At 36.6% G+C, this 14,468-nt stretch overlaps 1 protein-coding gene across 15 annotated transcripts in view; it reads left to right on the top strand.

The window, feature by feature from the left end:
• The window catches only part of MGA (MAX dimerization protein MGA), a 155,675-nt gene that overhangs the window by 83,314 nt on the left and 57,893 nt on the right, over positions 1–14,468 (top strand). For all 15 annotated transcript variants that reach the window (XM_022587399.2, XM_089905020.1, XM_089904997.1 and 12 more), the window contains exons 3-5: positions 11,010–11,958; positions 13,022–13,100; positions 13,219–13,314. In XM_022587399.2, the coding sequence (XP_022443107.2) occupies positions 11,010–11,958; positions 13,022–13,100; positions 13,219–13,314 (1,124 nt within the window). The remainder of the gene's footprint in view (positions 1–11,009; positions 11,959–13,021; positions 13,101–13,218; positions 13,315–14,468) is intronic.

The raw sequence follows: 14,468 nt of genomic DNA, 5'->3' as shown, positions 1-14,468 counted from the left end.
AGTTGTGGGCGATGGGCTCTAGAGTGCAGGCTCGGTAGTTGTGGCACACGGGCTTAGTTACTCCGCAGCATGTGGGATCTTCCCGGACCAGGGATCAAACCCGTGTCCCCTGCATTGTCAGGCGGATTCTTTTTTTTTTTTTTGGTCAGGTGGATTCTTAACCACTGCGCCACCAGGGAAGTCCCTGTACATATCTTAGTATCTGTTAAATTAAGAAACATTATATTGTCTATTTGTCTGTCTCCTGCATTGATCTGTGAATTCCTTGAATGTAGGGACTGTGCTTTATTTATTTTGGTAAATCCCTGTGCCCCCAAAAATGTGTCTGGCACATTGTCAGAACTCAGTAAATGTTGCCTGAATGAGTTTGTTTATCCATAGCACTTAAAGCTTTTTTAGTTTGTTTCACAGTGACTGTCATGTCATACTTATTTGTTGCATAGGTTGTGTATGCCAACAAAAATGTAATCCTTTAAATTAATTGATGTGTACAAATCAGTGGTTTTGCCCATATTTTTGGTTAGATAACCTTGCACCTAATTTTTTTGTATAGCGACTTCTTAAAAGTATAAAATTTCAGGATTGTTTGCAAAATCTTCCTGCCAAGGAAAAAAAATTCATGCTTTGTGTATAAAGTTTTTATTGGACGATAAGGAGAGAGAGACTCTTTGGAAATAACTTTTGTAACTTAGCAAGTTTAATATTTCAGGAAGATGTGAAAGCAGTTATTTTGGTAGCAGCCAAGATTTAGCTTCACAAGGTTCTCAGCTATATTGCAAGCATAATTCAAGTCATATGGCTAAATGAGAAAAAGGTAGAGATTACTTTCTGCATTTTAGAAGTTCACACCGTGAAATACGAAGATAATGAAAGAACTATCATTAAGTGTGAATCCTAAATTACTTGATGGAGAATGACATTTATACATAAATATACATAAAAAGTGAGATAATAGGGAAAGGGAAATGAGAGGGCTTGGTTTGCCTAACCTTTAAAAACAGGTAAAAGAGGGAATTCCCTGGCGGTCCAGTGGTTAGGACTATGCGCTTTCATTGCTGAGGACCTGGGTTCAATGCCTGATCAGGGAACTAAGATTCTGCAAGCCATGCGTTGTGGCCAAACAAACAAAAAAACGAGGTAAAGGAAAACTGGATTGTGGTGATGGCAAAACTATAAATTTAGTAAAAATAATTGAGTTGTCACTTAAAACTGGTGGGATTTATGTTATGTAACTTACACAATAAAGCCATTAAAAAGAAAGATAAGGAAATAGGTATTTTCTCCAATTAAGTGATATTTTTGAAAGGGGGAAGCTGTTTTAGCTTTCACATTGAAATCTAGCCCATCTTGGCTTACTTTTTGTGTATGGCATGAAGTTGGGGGTCAAGGCTCATATTTTTCCAGGCACATATTTACGTGGTCTAACATAATATTCAAAAGGCTTTATTTTCCCCATTAAAATGCACTGGTGTCTTGGAAAATGAGGTGATTATATATATATATATATATGGGTGGGTCTATTTTTGGACTATTTTTGTTCCATTTTTTTGTCTATTCTTTTGCCAATACCATGCAGCCATTTATTTATTTATTTATTTAATTTATTGCTGCCTTGGGTCTTCGTTGCTGTGAGCGGGCTTTCTCTAGTTGTGGCGAGCGGGGGCTACTCTTCCTTGCAGTGCGTGGGCTTTTCATTACAGTGGCTTCTCTTGTTGCAGACGTGGGCTCTAGGCACGCAGGCTCAGTAGTTGTAGCTTGTGGGCTCTAGAGCGCAGGCTCAGTATTTGTGGCCCATGGGCTTAGGTGCTCTGCAGCATGTGGGATCTTCCTGGACCAGGGCTTGAACCCGTGTTCCCTGCATTGGTAGGTGGATTCTTAACCACTGCGCCACCAGGGAAGCCCACCATACAGTCTTGATGACGCTATAATCTTTGGTAGTGTAAGCTTCCAACTTCCCATAGTACATAGAAATACAGTTGATTTTTGTACCTTGATCTTGTATTTGATGACCTTGCTTATTTAATTCACTTACTAGTTTGTAGTGTTTAGGATTTTCTACATACACAATTATGGTGTCTGTGAACAAAGTTAGTTTTACTTCTCCTGTAAGTCTTTATTATTATTCTCTCTCTTTCTTACCTTACTGCACTGTTCGGACTTGCAGTTCTGTGTTGAAACTAAATTTTGAGAATGGTCATTCATGTCTCCTGACCTTAGAGAAAATCGTTCAGTATTTCTTAATGGGTATTATGCTGTTGGCTTTAGGTCACACTGAGAACTTTCCTTCCAGTCCTAATTTTCTAAGTGTGGTTAAGAATGAGTATTGAATTGTATCAAATGTTGTTTTTCTATCTGCTGAGATGTTGTTTTTCTCCCTTCATTTTGTTAATTTGATTTTTTTCTTTTTTTTTTTTTTTTACCATGAGTGGGGGCTATATGGGAGTGAGAGCTGGAAATGCTGTAACAGTTTTGCATTCCTGGGAAATACTACTTGGTTGTCATAACATTTTTAATATTGGATTCAGTTTACTGGTACTTCATTGAGTTTTTTTACATCTGAATTCATGAAGGATATTTTTATTTCAGATACTTTAGTTCCAGGGTTTTGCTTTCTTCATAAAACAAAAAGTGTTGGATTATCCTGTATATTCTGAGTTTGTGCAAGATAGGTTTTTTTTTCATTATGTCTTTGCTAGACTTGAGGGAAGCCATGTAGTTTTCTTTGCTGGCAGGTTTCAAATCATAAATTCAGTTTCTCTGTTGTTCTCTATTTCATTAAATTTTTTCCTCTTAGCATTGTTTCCTTCTTTTTGCTTGCTTTTTTTTCTATTATTTCTCATTTTTATTGAGATGTAATTGATATACAGCTCTGTATAAGTTCGTTACACGACATGATGACTTGACAGACATATACTGTGAAATGATTGCCACAATAAATTTAGTTAACATTCATCTTTTTGTATAGATAATCCCATTTTTTTTCCTTTTCTTGAGAACTTTTAGGAATTACTACCTTAGCAACTTTCAGATATACCATGCTGTAGTGTTAGCTAGAGTCATCATCTTGTGTATCCCCAGCACTTATTTATCTTATAACTGAAAGTTTGTACCTTTTGATCCCCTTCATTCACTTCCCCTGCCCTTCATCCCCTGTCTCCCTGACACTGGTAACCACTGATCTGATTTCCTTTCATGATTTTCTTTTTTTGAATTTTATTTTATTTTTTTATACAGCAGGTTCTTAATAATTATCCGTTTTATGCATATTAGTGCGTATATGTGAATCCCAATCTCCCAATTCATACCCCCTCCCCTGCTTTCCCCCCTTGGTGTCCATACGTTTGTTCTCTGCATCCGTATCTCTATTTCTGCCTTGCAAACTAGTTCATCTGAACCATTTTTCTAGATTCCACATATATGCATTAATATACAATATTTGTTTCTCTTCCTGACTTACTTTACTCTGTATGATAGTCTTTAGGTCCATCCACATCTCTACAAATGACCCACGTTCATTCCTTTTTATGGCTGAGTAATATTCAATTGTATATATGTACCACATTTTCTTTATCCATTGGTCTGTCAGTGGACATTTAGGTTGCTTCTGTGACCTGGTTATTGTAAATAGTGCTGCAGTGAACATTGGGGTGCATGTGTCTTTTTGAATTATGGTTTTCTCTGGGTACCCAGTAGTGGGATTACTGGGTCATATGGTAATTCTATTTTTAGTTTTTTAAGGAACCTCCATGCTGTTCCCCATAGTGGCTCTATCAATTTAGATTCCCACCAACAGTGCAAGAGGGTTCCTTTTCTCCACACCCTCTCCAGCATTTGTTGTTTGTAGATTTTCTGATGATGCCCATTCTGACTGGTGTGAGGTGATAGCTCATTGTAGTTTTGATTTGCATTTCTCTAATGATTCGTGATGTTGAGCATCCTTTCATGTGTTTGTTAGCAATCTGTGTATCTTCTCTGGAGAAATGTCTGTTTAGGTCTTCTGCCCATTTTTGGATTGGGTTGTTTGTTTTTTTGATACTGAGCTGCCTGAGCTGCTTGTATATTTTGGAGATTAATCCTTTGTCAGTTGCTTTGTTTGCAAATATTTTCTCCCATTCTGAGATTGTCTTTTCATCTTGGTTATGGTTTCCTTTGCTGTGCAAAAGCTTTTAAGTTTCATTAGGTCCCATTTGTTTGTTTTTATTTCCCTTTTTCTAGGAGGTGGGTCAAAAAGGATCTTGCTATAATTTATGTCATACAGGGTTCTGCCTATGTTTTCCTCTAAGAGTTTTATAGTGTCTGGCTTTACATTTAGGTCTTTAATCCATTTTGAGTTTATTATTGTGTATGGTGTTAAGGAGTGTTCTAATTTCATTCTTTTACATGTAGCTGTCCAGTTTTCCAAACACTGCTTATTGAAGAGACTGTTTTTTCTCCATTGTATATTCTTGCCTCCTTTGTCATAGATTAGTTGACCATAGGTGCGTGGGTTTATATCTGGGCTTTCTATTCTGTTCCATTGATCTATATTTCTGTTTTTGTGCCAGTACCTATTGTCTTGATTAGTGTAGCTTTGTAGCATAGTCTGAAGTCAGGAAGTCTGATTCCTCCAGCTCTTTTTTTTTTCCCTCAGGATTGTTTTGGCACTTGCTTTTGTTTTAATTTGCCTGTTTCAGTTCAGGGGTTGGCAGATCAAGACCTGTGGACCATACCTAGCCTGCCTTTTTTTTGTTGTTATGGCCTGCAGACTAAGTATGGTTTTTATATTTTTAAGTGTTTGTGGGGGGGGGAAACAAATAAAAGAAAAGTAATATTTTTTCATATGTGAAAATCATATAAAATTCAAATTTCAGTGTCCATTTGTTAGAACACAGCTATGCTCACTTGTTTATGTATTGTCTTGTGGCTTCTTTTATGCTACAGTGGTAGAGTTGAGTAAAGATTGTTCAGACTTTAAAGCCTAAAAGTTTTGCTACTTAGCCCTTTACAAAAAGTTTATCAATCCCTAAGATAATTTATTTTAGACCTTTTATTTCAAGCTATAAAATCCCACTTAGCACTGTTTTAGGTGCATTCTACAAATTATGATTTGTTGTGTTGAAATTGTTATTAATTTGTGGTTTGGTCCTATTTTTGTCAGAGAACATGTGACTTAAAACCTTTGAAATAGAAATATATCATGACTGTGCTGTATTGTCTAGCATATGGTCTGTTTTGATTAATACTTCAAGTATACTTATGCAGTTGTTGGTTGTAGTGTGCTATAAGATCTTATCAGGTAAGTTTAATTCATTGTTCAATTCTTCTATCTCCTTACTGATTTTTTTGGGGGGGGGCGGTGTCTCTCCTATCAGTTACCGAGAAAGGTGTTTTAAAATCTCCCTCTATAGTTGTGGATTTTTCTGTCTTTTTAGTATTATAAATTTTTGCTTCACATATTTTCAAGCTATATGATAAGGTACATATACATTTAGGATTGTTATGTCCTTTTGGTGAATTGAGCTCATAAAATTTTTATAATGACCCTCATTATCTCTGATGGTACTTAAAGTCTACTTTTAGTCATATTATTAAGCCACATTGGCATTCATCTGATTTTCTATTTGCATGGTTTTATCTTTTTCCCTCCTTTTATTTTCAGTCTGTCTATGTCTTTCGATTGAAATTGTGGTTCTTTTAAATAGCTTATAGTCGGAACCTTTTTCTTTGTCCACCCTAGACTTTTAATTGGACTGTTTTGCTCACGTCCATTTAATATTATTACTGATGTGGCTGTGCTTAAAGCATTTCATCTTGGTATTTTCTGTCATCTATTCTTTCATTATCCTTCCCTGTTTTCATTTGGATTACGTTTTCTTTTCTTGAAAAATTATTTTATTTATTTATTTTTTGGCTGCATTGGGTCTTTGTTGCTGCACATGGGCTTTCTCTAGTTGTGGTGAGCGGGGGCTACTCTTTGTTGCAGTGCGTGGGCTTCTCATCGCGTTGGCTTCTCTTGTTGTGGAGCATGGACTCTAGGTGCGTGGGCTTCAGTAGTTGTGGCGCGTGGGTCTAGTTGCTCCACGGCATGTGGGATCTTCCCGGACCAGGGATCGAACACGTGTCCCCTGCTTTGGCAGGCGGATTCTTAACTACTGCACCACCAGGGAGGTCCTAGATTACGTTTTTAAAATTCCATCCTGTGGCCTATTGGTTTTTTAGCTTTGCCTCTGTAAATTTTTTTTTTTTAAGTGTTTTTACTAGTCTGCTCAGGTCGACATAGCAAAATATCATAGACTGGGTGACTTAATAAAAATTTATTTTCTCACATTTCTGGAGGCTGGAAAGTCCAAGTAATGTTTTTGGTAGGGTTCAGTTTTGTTGGGAGGTCTTATCCTGGGCTGTAGTACCCTGGGTTGTAGACAGCTGCCTTCTAGCTGTGTTCTCACGTAGAGAAGAGAGAGACTGCCCACCTTTATGACCTCATTTAACCTTAATTACTTCTTCAAGACCCTATCTCCATGTACAGTCACAAGGGGGTTAGGGCTTCAGTGTATGAATTTGGGAGGGGACACAATTCATTCTTTAGCAGTGGTTGTAGAGATAATGATGTGCATTCTTAATTTATCAAGTAGAATTAAATTAATATTATAGCAGTTCATGATCAGCTAATGTCCTTGTTGTTCATGTCCTTAGATATGTTATAAACCCCCCCAAATGTTTTTATTTGCTTTAATCAGTCAGTAGTCATTTAAATAAATGTAAGAAAAAGCCTTTTATATTTACTCACGTTTATTTTTCATGGGTCTTCTCATTCATTCCTGGATCCATTTTCTTTCTTTTTTTTTTTAACTTAGCTTGCTACTTAAAAATATATTTATTTATTTATTTAATTAATTTATTTTTTTTTGGCTGTGTTGGGTCTTAGTTGTGGCATGTGGGATCTTTGTTGAGGCCTGTGGGATCTTTCGTTGTGCTGCAGGGGCTCTTCGTTGTGGCGCACAAGGCTTCTCTCTAGTTGTGGTGTGTGGGTTTTCTCTCTTCTAGTTGTGGCATGTGGGTTCTCTAGTTGAGGCGTGTGAGCTTAGTAGTTGTGGCACGCGGGCTTAGTTGCCCCAAGGCATGTGGGATATTAGTTCCCAGAGCAGGGATCAAACCTGCATCTCCTGCGTTAGAAGACAGATTCTTTACCACTGGACTACTAGGGAAGTCCCCTGAATCCATTTTCGTACTAGTTCATTTCCTATTAGTCTGAAGAACTTCCTTTAGTATTTTTTTAGAACTTTAAAAAAATAAGATGTAATTCACTGCTATATAATTCACCCTTGCAAAGTGTTCAGTTTAGTGATTTTTAATATATTCACCAAATTGTATAGTCATGACCACAGTCATTTTAAGGACGTTTCAGCACTCCAGAAAGAAACCCTGTGTCCTCTACTAGTCACTCCCCATTTTCGCCAGCCAGTATTCAACCCCACCCACTGATATGCAACCACCAGTCTCTCTTTTGTCTCTGGATTTGCCTTTTTTGGACATTAAATGGGATCATACAGTATGTGGTCTTTTGTGCTTTACTTAGCATAATGTTTTCAAGGTTCATGTTGTAGCATGTATCTGTACATAATTCCTTTTATTACTGAATAATATTCTGTTTAGATATACTACATTTTATTTATCCATTTATTACTTGGTAAACATTAAGGTTGTTTCTGCTTTTTGACTATTAGAAATAATGTTGCTATGAACATTTGTGTGCAAGTGTTTGTATTGAATAAGTTGTGGATGTTCATAAGCCCATTCTTTCCCCACTGAATTTATTGTCTTGGCACCCTTGAATTGAATTCAATTGAAAATCAATTGAGGGACTTCCCTGGTGGTCCATTGGTTAAGACTCCTTGCTTCCAGTGCAGGGGGCACAGGTTTGATCTCTGGTCAGGGAACTAGGATCCCAAATGCTGCATGGCACTGCCTTAAAAAAAAAAAAAGAAAAGAAAAGAAAAAAAAAATCAATTGATATAAAAGTGGGCAGGTATTACTGAACCTTGAATTCTGTTCAGTTGATTGGTATGTTTAGCTTTATGCTGATTACTGTAGCTTTGTAGTAAGTTTTGAAATTGGGAAGTATGGGTCCCCATTTGTTTCTATTTTTCAAGATACTTTGAGTTATTTTAGGGTCCCTTGCATTTCTATATGAATTGTACGATCAGCTTCTCAATTTTTACAAAAATCCCAAGTGGGGCGTTGATAGGGATTGTGTTGACTCTGCAGATCACTTTTGGGGAGTATTGCTGTCTCACCTATATTAAGTCTTCTAGTATGAAACTGTGGAATATTTACCCTTTTTTTTTCTTTTTTTTTTAGGTTGGCTTTAATTTTTTTCCAACAGTTGTATAATTTTCTGTGTAAAAGCCTTACAATTTTTTGGTTCAGTTTTTTTTTTTTTTTACATCTTTGAGTATAATTGCTTTACAATGATGTGTTAGTTTCTGCTTTATAACAAAGTGAATCAGTTATACGTATGTTCCCACATCTCTTCCCTCTTGCATCTCCCTCCCTCCCACCCTCCCTATCCCACCCCTCCAGGCGGTCACAAAGCACTGAGCTGATCTCCCTGTGCTATGCGGCTGCTTCCCACTAGCTATCTACCGTATGTTAAGTGTTTTATTCTTGTTGATGCTGTTGTAAATAGAGTTGTCTTCTGAATTTCATTTTTGACGTTTGTTCCTAGTGTGCAGGATTACAGTTATTTTGCTGTGTGTTGATCTTGGATCCTGCAATCTTGCCAAACTCATTTATTCCAATAGTTTTTTTAGTGGATTTCTTAGGATTTTTAGTTCTGTATCCACAGAGTTTAGTATCTCTGGGGAGTTCTGGAACCAGCCTCCCTCAGAACTGGGGGCCAACTGTATACAAGATCATGTCATCTACAAATGGAGATTTTTTTTTTTACTTCTTTTCAATCTGGATGTCTTTTATTTCTTTTTATTGCCTGATGTCCTTGGCAGATCCTCTAGTATAATTACTGTAAGTAAAGGTGGTGAGAACTAATATCCTTGTCTTGTTTCAGTCTAAGGAAGTAGTATTTTTTATGAAGTATGAATTCTTTCAGATGTCTGAAAATGTCTTTAGCTTTGAAGGCTTCTTTTGGTAGATCTAGAACATTATGTTGACTCTTTAAATGCTTTATGATGGATGTCATTCATTGTCTTCTGTTTTACAGTGTTTCCAATGAGTAGTTAGTCTGTTCTCATAGTTTTCTCTGTAGTCTCATGTGTCTTTTTTTCTTCCTTGCTTATAAGGTTTTTCTCTTGATCTTTTTTTCAGCTGTCTCGTCTTCATGTACCTAGGTATGATTTTCTGCTTGGTGTTTGCTGAGCTTCTTGGATCTGTGGATTAAAATCTTTCATTTTTGGAATATTTTTGTTCAGTTTCTCTTCAAATGTTTCTCCTTTCTTTCTCCTACCTTTTTGGAGGTGCAGCTGCTAGTATGTTAAATCATCTGATGTGTGCCATAGGTCTCTGACACTTCTTTTGCTTTTCCTTTTTCTCTATCCTTCAGTCTAGATGATTTGTAAATTTCAGCTCACCTCAGTTTTAAGGGTAGGATTGAACTCCTTTCAGACAGGGCCTTGGGATCTAAGTGCTGTGAGAATGTAAGTTTCTGATTTCAGGCCAAGTTTCTGCATCACTAGAAATTCTGCAAAAGTCCCCTGGAGGATAATTGGTGGGAGCAAGGACTTGTCTTCTCTTTGAGGTCCTCCAGATCTAGTCTGCCCATACTCAGGCATTAATAGTTTGGTTTCTCTGTGTTTCCGCAAAGATTCTTTGCCTATAACAGCTTTTTTCTCTCTTCACTTGTGCTTCAAGCAATGTAAATGCCACTGAGGGTTGAAAGCAATAGCAATCTGTGGTCACTTGGAGAAGGCTGGTCCCTCTCTGGAATTCAGTTCATTTAAACTTACTTGTACCCAGAGGTCTTCAGTGACTTTAAAGAAAGAATAGGATTTTAAGTTTATCTAGTGTTTTGTCATTGTTATGGTCTTTGTGAACTTCTGTATTCTAACTGGAAGTGGAAGTCCTCCATTGAAGAATTTTTGAGTAAGGTCAAGATCTTAAGTCAGTTTTGCAAGGAACAAGTAGATACAGATCGATTTAATGGTTACTTTTGCATATTTGAGGTAAATGAAAGTTTTACAGATAAAGTGACTTTAACTGGGTTAGTGAGTAGTTCTAACCTGTCCTCAAGATACATTGGTATAGTTTATGTGCTTTCAGTGATGAATTGGGAGAAATGAGAAACTAAAAAGTTTGTTTTTTGATGAATTATAAACACTTAAGTCGAGACAGGTTATATGTCCTTGCCTTCATCCTCCCTATCCTTTTATTTTGGAAGAACTAATGCTGGATTCTTTACATTGAAAGTGAGTTTTCCAATTTTAAATTTGAAAAATCACCTGGCACCAACATTGGGACTACAATGAAAAAACTACTGGCTTGTACATTTTAAAATGGTTAAAACGTTATGTTTTATGTTACATGAATTTTATCTCAATTAAAAAAATCAGTGAGCTGTTTGAAAGGCCCTTCCTGATGTTTATTTTAATTTTTAATTGTAATGGACATTTGTTTGTTTTTATTGGCAGTTGTTGATCAGTGTGTACATTACTAGAGTCTGATTTTGGATCAGTGCAAGCTTTCAAAATTGAGTTCATTTGAAGAATACCATTAGCAGAAAACATGTTATAACATATCTTGCTTTTTGATTTAGTGATGAGAGTTACTTGTTAAAACTTTACCCTTTAGTTTATATATTTTTCAAGAGAAATTGACAGAATATGTAAAAGTGTGATGTTGATAAACTGTTTTTGAGAACCTTGTTATACAGTGTTTTTTTTTTTTTTATGAATGGCTCTTGAAATCTGATGTGATTTTACTTGGTTTCCAACAGTCTTTTTTTTTTTTTTCTTTCCCCTCCCGAGTGTTATTTATGGATAGTTCTGTCCTTTTTAACTCTCCCTCCCCTGTCTCTCCAGTCTTGTTGGCAACAATTTTGAAGATGGCTCCCATGTAACATCACCATTAAACCCAAATGAAAACTTCAATGTTGTCATTAAAGAAGAGCCTCTAGACGATTATGAATATGAACTTGGTGAGTGCCCAGAAGGGGTCACTGTGAAACAGGAAGAGACAGATGAGGAAACAGATGTGTACTCAAACAGTGATGATGATCCTATACTAGAGAAACAGTTGAAGAGGCACAATAAAGCTGATAAACTAGAAGCTGACCATCCTTCTTCTAAATGGCTACTACCAAATAGCCCATCAGGTGTTGCTAAAGCTAAAATGTTCAAATTAGATGCTGGAAAGATGCCAGTAGTCTATCTGGAGCCCTGTGCTGTCACCAAAAGCACAGTGAAGATTTCTGAGCTCCCTGATAACATGCTTGCCACATCTCGGAAGGATAGAACTTCTGCGTTGACAGAATTAGACTATTTGCCTACGTACATTGAAAATTCTAATGAGACTGGCTTCTGCTTAGGCAAGGAATCAGAAAATGGTCTTAGAAGACATTCACCAGATCTCAGAGTGGTACAAAAATATCCCTCACTTAAAGATCCTCAGTGGAAATATCCTGATATATCTGACAGCATGAACACAGAAAAAATACTTGATGGTTCAAAGAGTTCAGTTGGGGACTCATTTTTAGGAAAAGAAGACTTGGGCAGAAAGAAAAGTATGCTTAAGATTTCAACGGCCTCCAAGACTGTGAATGCTAATCAGAATGCCCCTCCAAATGTCCCTGGAAAAAGAGGAAGGCCACGAAAACTGAAACTCTCTAAGGCAGGGCGGCCACCTAAAAACACAGGAAAATCTTTAACTTCTACAAAGAACACTCCTATGGGCCCTGGGAGTACCTTTCCAGATGTGAAACCTGATCTGGAAGATGTAGATGGTGTTCTCTTTGTTTCCTTTGAATCGAAGGTAAGATTGTCATTTTCAGCATTCTTTCCAAGGTCAAATAATCATCATTGAATTGTATACTGGCTGATAACTAACTAAGAATATAGTTACTGTGAATGCATCCATTATGCGAGGTTGTGTGCACCGGGAGGGGAGTATCTCCAAAATATTGGGTTAACAGGCATCACTTAAGGTATTTCGTTTGAATGGACTTAAAAAATTATGTCTGTTTTGATTACGATTTTGGGGTTTTTTTGTGTGTGTGGCCTCTCCCGTTGCGGAGCACAGGCTCCGGACGCGCAGGCTCGGCGGCCATGGCTCACGGGCCCAGCCGCTCCGCGCGGCATGTGGGATCCTCCCGGACCAGGGCACGAACCCTCGTCCTCTGCATCGGCAGGCAGACTCTCAACCATTGCGCCACCTGGGAAGCCCTTGATTACGATTTTTGCATTGTGTTTAGTTGGAATTTTTAAAATCTTTGGCTCTTAGTGGAATTTTCATTATTATATTATGGACTTTGAAAAGGCATAAACACATGAAAAGTTTACTAACTCTTTTGAGATACTCCATCCACTGATTTTCATCAGCAATAGCAGAATACCATTGGAGAACAAAAAATTAATAGTCTTATTAATTCTGCTGTCACAATGATAGTTTCCTTGTTTATTTTACTCCAGCTCTTCAACTAGACTGTTTTTCTTTTAGATTGTTGTAGAAGCCTAATCTTTCTAAATTAGCTACACAGAGGTTGAATCCTCTCTGCCTGTTCTTTTCCTTCCTCCTTGTTAATTGCTGAGTAAGCTGTCTTTACACAGGCTCTAAGAAATCAGTATACAAGTTATGATAAATTGGATAAATATACAAGTTATGATAAATACAGTTTTAAGTCAGTTAGCTGAGTATATTATCTTTAAATTTTTTGCCCCCCATTATTAAAGTGAAAAGTATCAAAATGAAAAAACATTCAAAAAATAGCAAGAAGTATGAAAATGAAAAAAAATCTTCCTAGTTTACTTTTAAACCTTTAGAAGTGATATGAACTTTTTTTCTTTCCTTTTCTTTTTTTTTCTTTATTTTAATATAGGAAGCTCTAGATATTCATGCAGTTGATGGAACAACAGAAGAATCCTCTAGTCTTCAGGCATCAGTCACAAATGACCCAGGTATTATATAATAGTAAAAAAGAGGAAGATATTGGGAGTTTGGCTCTAGAAGTGAAAGATGCAATGTGTATTCTTCTGTAGTATATAGTAGCTTATTTTATCATTGCTTTCTGAATAGGTTGCAGAGCAAGAATTTCCCAGTTGGAAAAGGAATTGATAGAAGATTTGAAGGCCTTGCGGCACAAGCAGGTCATACATCCTGGTCTTCAGGAAGGTATAATTCTCTAAAAAATATACAAGCCAATTTTTAATTTTGTTCTGTTCTCTCCTTCCCCTGTCTTTCTCTTCTTCCCTCTTCCCTTTGCTCCTTCCCCTCTTTTTTCTGTTTTTCCTCCTTTCCCCCATCCTTGATTTGATTTCTTTCAGCCTCTCTCTCAGCTTGCATTTTTCTCTTTTCTCTGTCCATGATTCTTTCCCTTAGCTTAAAAACACATCTAGGTCTTTTTTATCCTAGGAGAAACCTTTCAAACTCTGAAGATACTGTCTTATCGTTGTGAAGCTAGTATATTATGCATTAAAAAACGTATCATGATAAGAAAGTGGTGTTTTCTCTTTTCTTTCTTATAACCCCATTTTATTTACTTTAAATTTTGGTTGCTTTTGTTTCTGTGGGGTTTTTGAAGGTTTTTTGTTTTGCTTTTGGAGGGGAAGAGCCTACTTTTTCTGGTATACTTAGTAATATATTTAACTGTAAAGAGAAGAATACTTATCTGTCTCATTGTGTGGCTGTAAAAATTTTATATATTTCATAATTTGCTGGCGATTTAATTTAAAATTTTCATGATTACCTATTTTGTTGCCATAGTTTATCTTGGCCTTGATCATATCATTTAATCCTTTTTTTTAAAATAGCAAAATTTAGTATCCTTATTGCCATCATAGTTAACTACTGACTTCCCGATTTGCACCGTAAATGAATGACTGTAAGCCCATGCCCCAATTTTTATTTTCCTTATACCTTTGATTTTAGGTGTGCTTCTTGGAGTAGTTTATTGAGTTTTTGACTGTTAGTCAGTTTTCATGAGAGTCTAAGCATTGTATGCCAACAAACAAAACATTGATTTATAAAACAGCCATTCAGTTTCTAAATTAAATGGTGATACTTGAACTTTTGCTTTAATGAGGGACTGTGTGACAGTGTGATCTTAAAGTATGCAAATTTCAATCCAAGTGATAAGGACTGGGTACTGTGGATTGTAATGGAAAATCACAGTCACGTCATAGTAGTCTTGCTGGTAATAATGTTTGCTGTCATTTATCGTAAGCTTTCACTTCTGCTATTTTATTTAAATAATATTCTCTTTTCTCTATCAGTTAAGTTGTCCTTTCTCCCCCCACTTCTCCTTTTTTTCCTTAGGTACTCTGATA

The sequence above is a fragment of the Delphinapterus leucas genome, chromosome 2 (genome assembly GCF_059928025.1).
Source record: "Delphinapterus leucas isolate spDelLeu-1000000601 "Yukka" chromosome 2, BTC_Dleu_Yukka2, whole genome shotgun sequence".
Classification (NCBI taxonomy): Eukaryota; Metazoa; Chordata; class Mammalia; order Artiodactyla; family Monodontidae; genus Delphinapterus; species Delphinapterus leucas.
The sequence above is the reverse complement of the archived record's forward strand: the minus strand, read 5'-3'. Positions and strand labels throughout refer to the sequence as shown.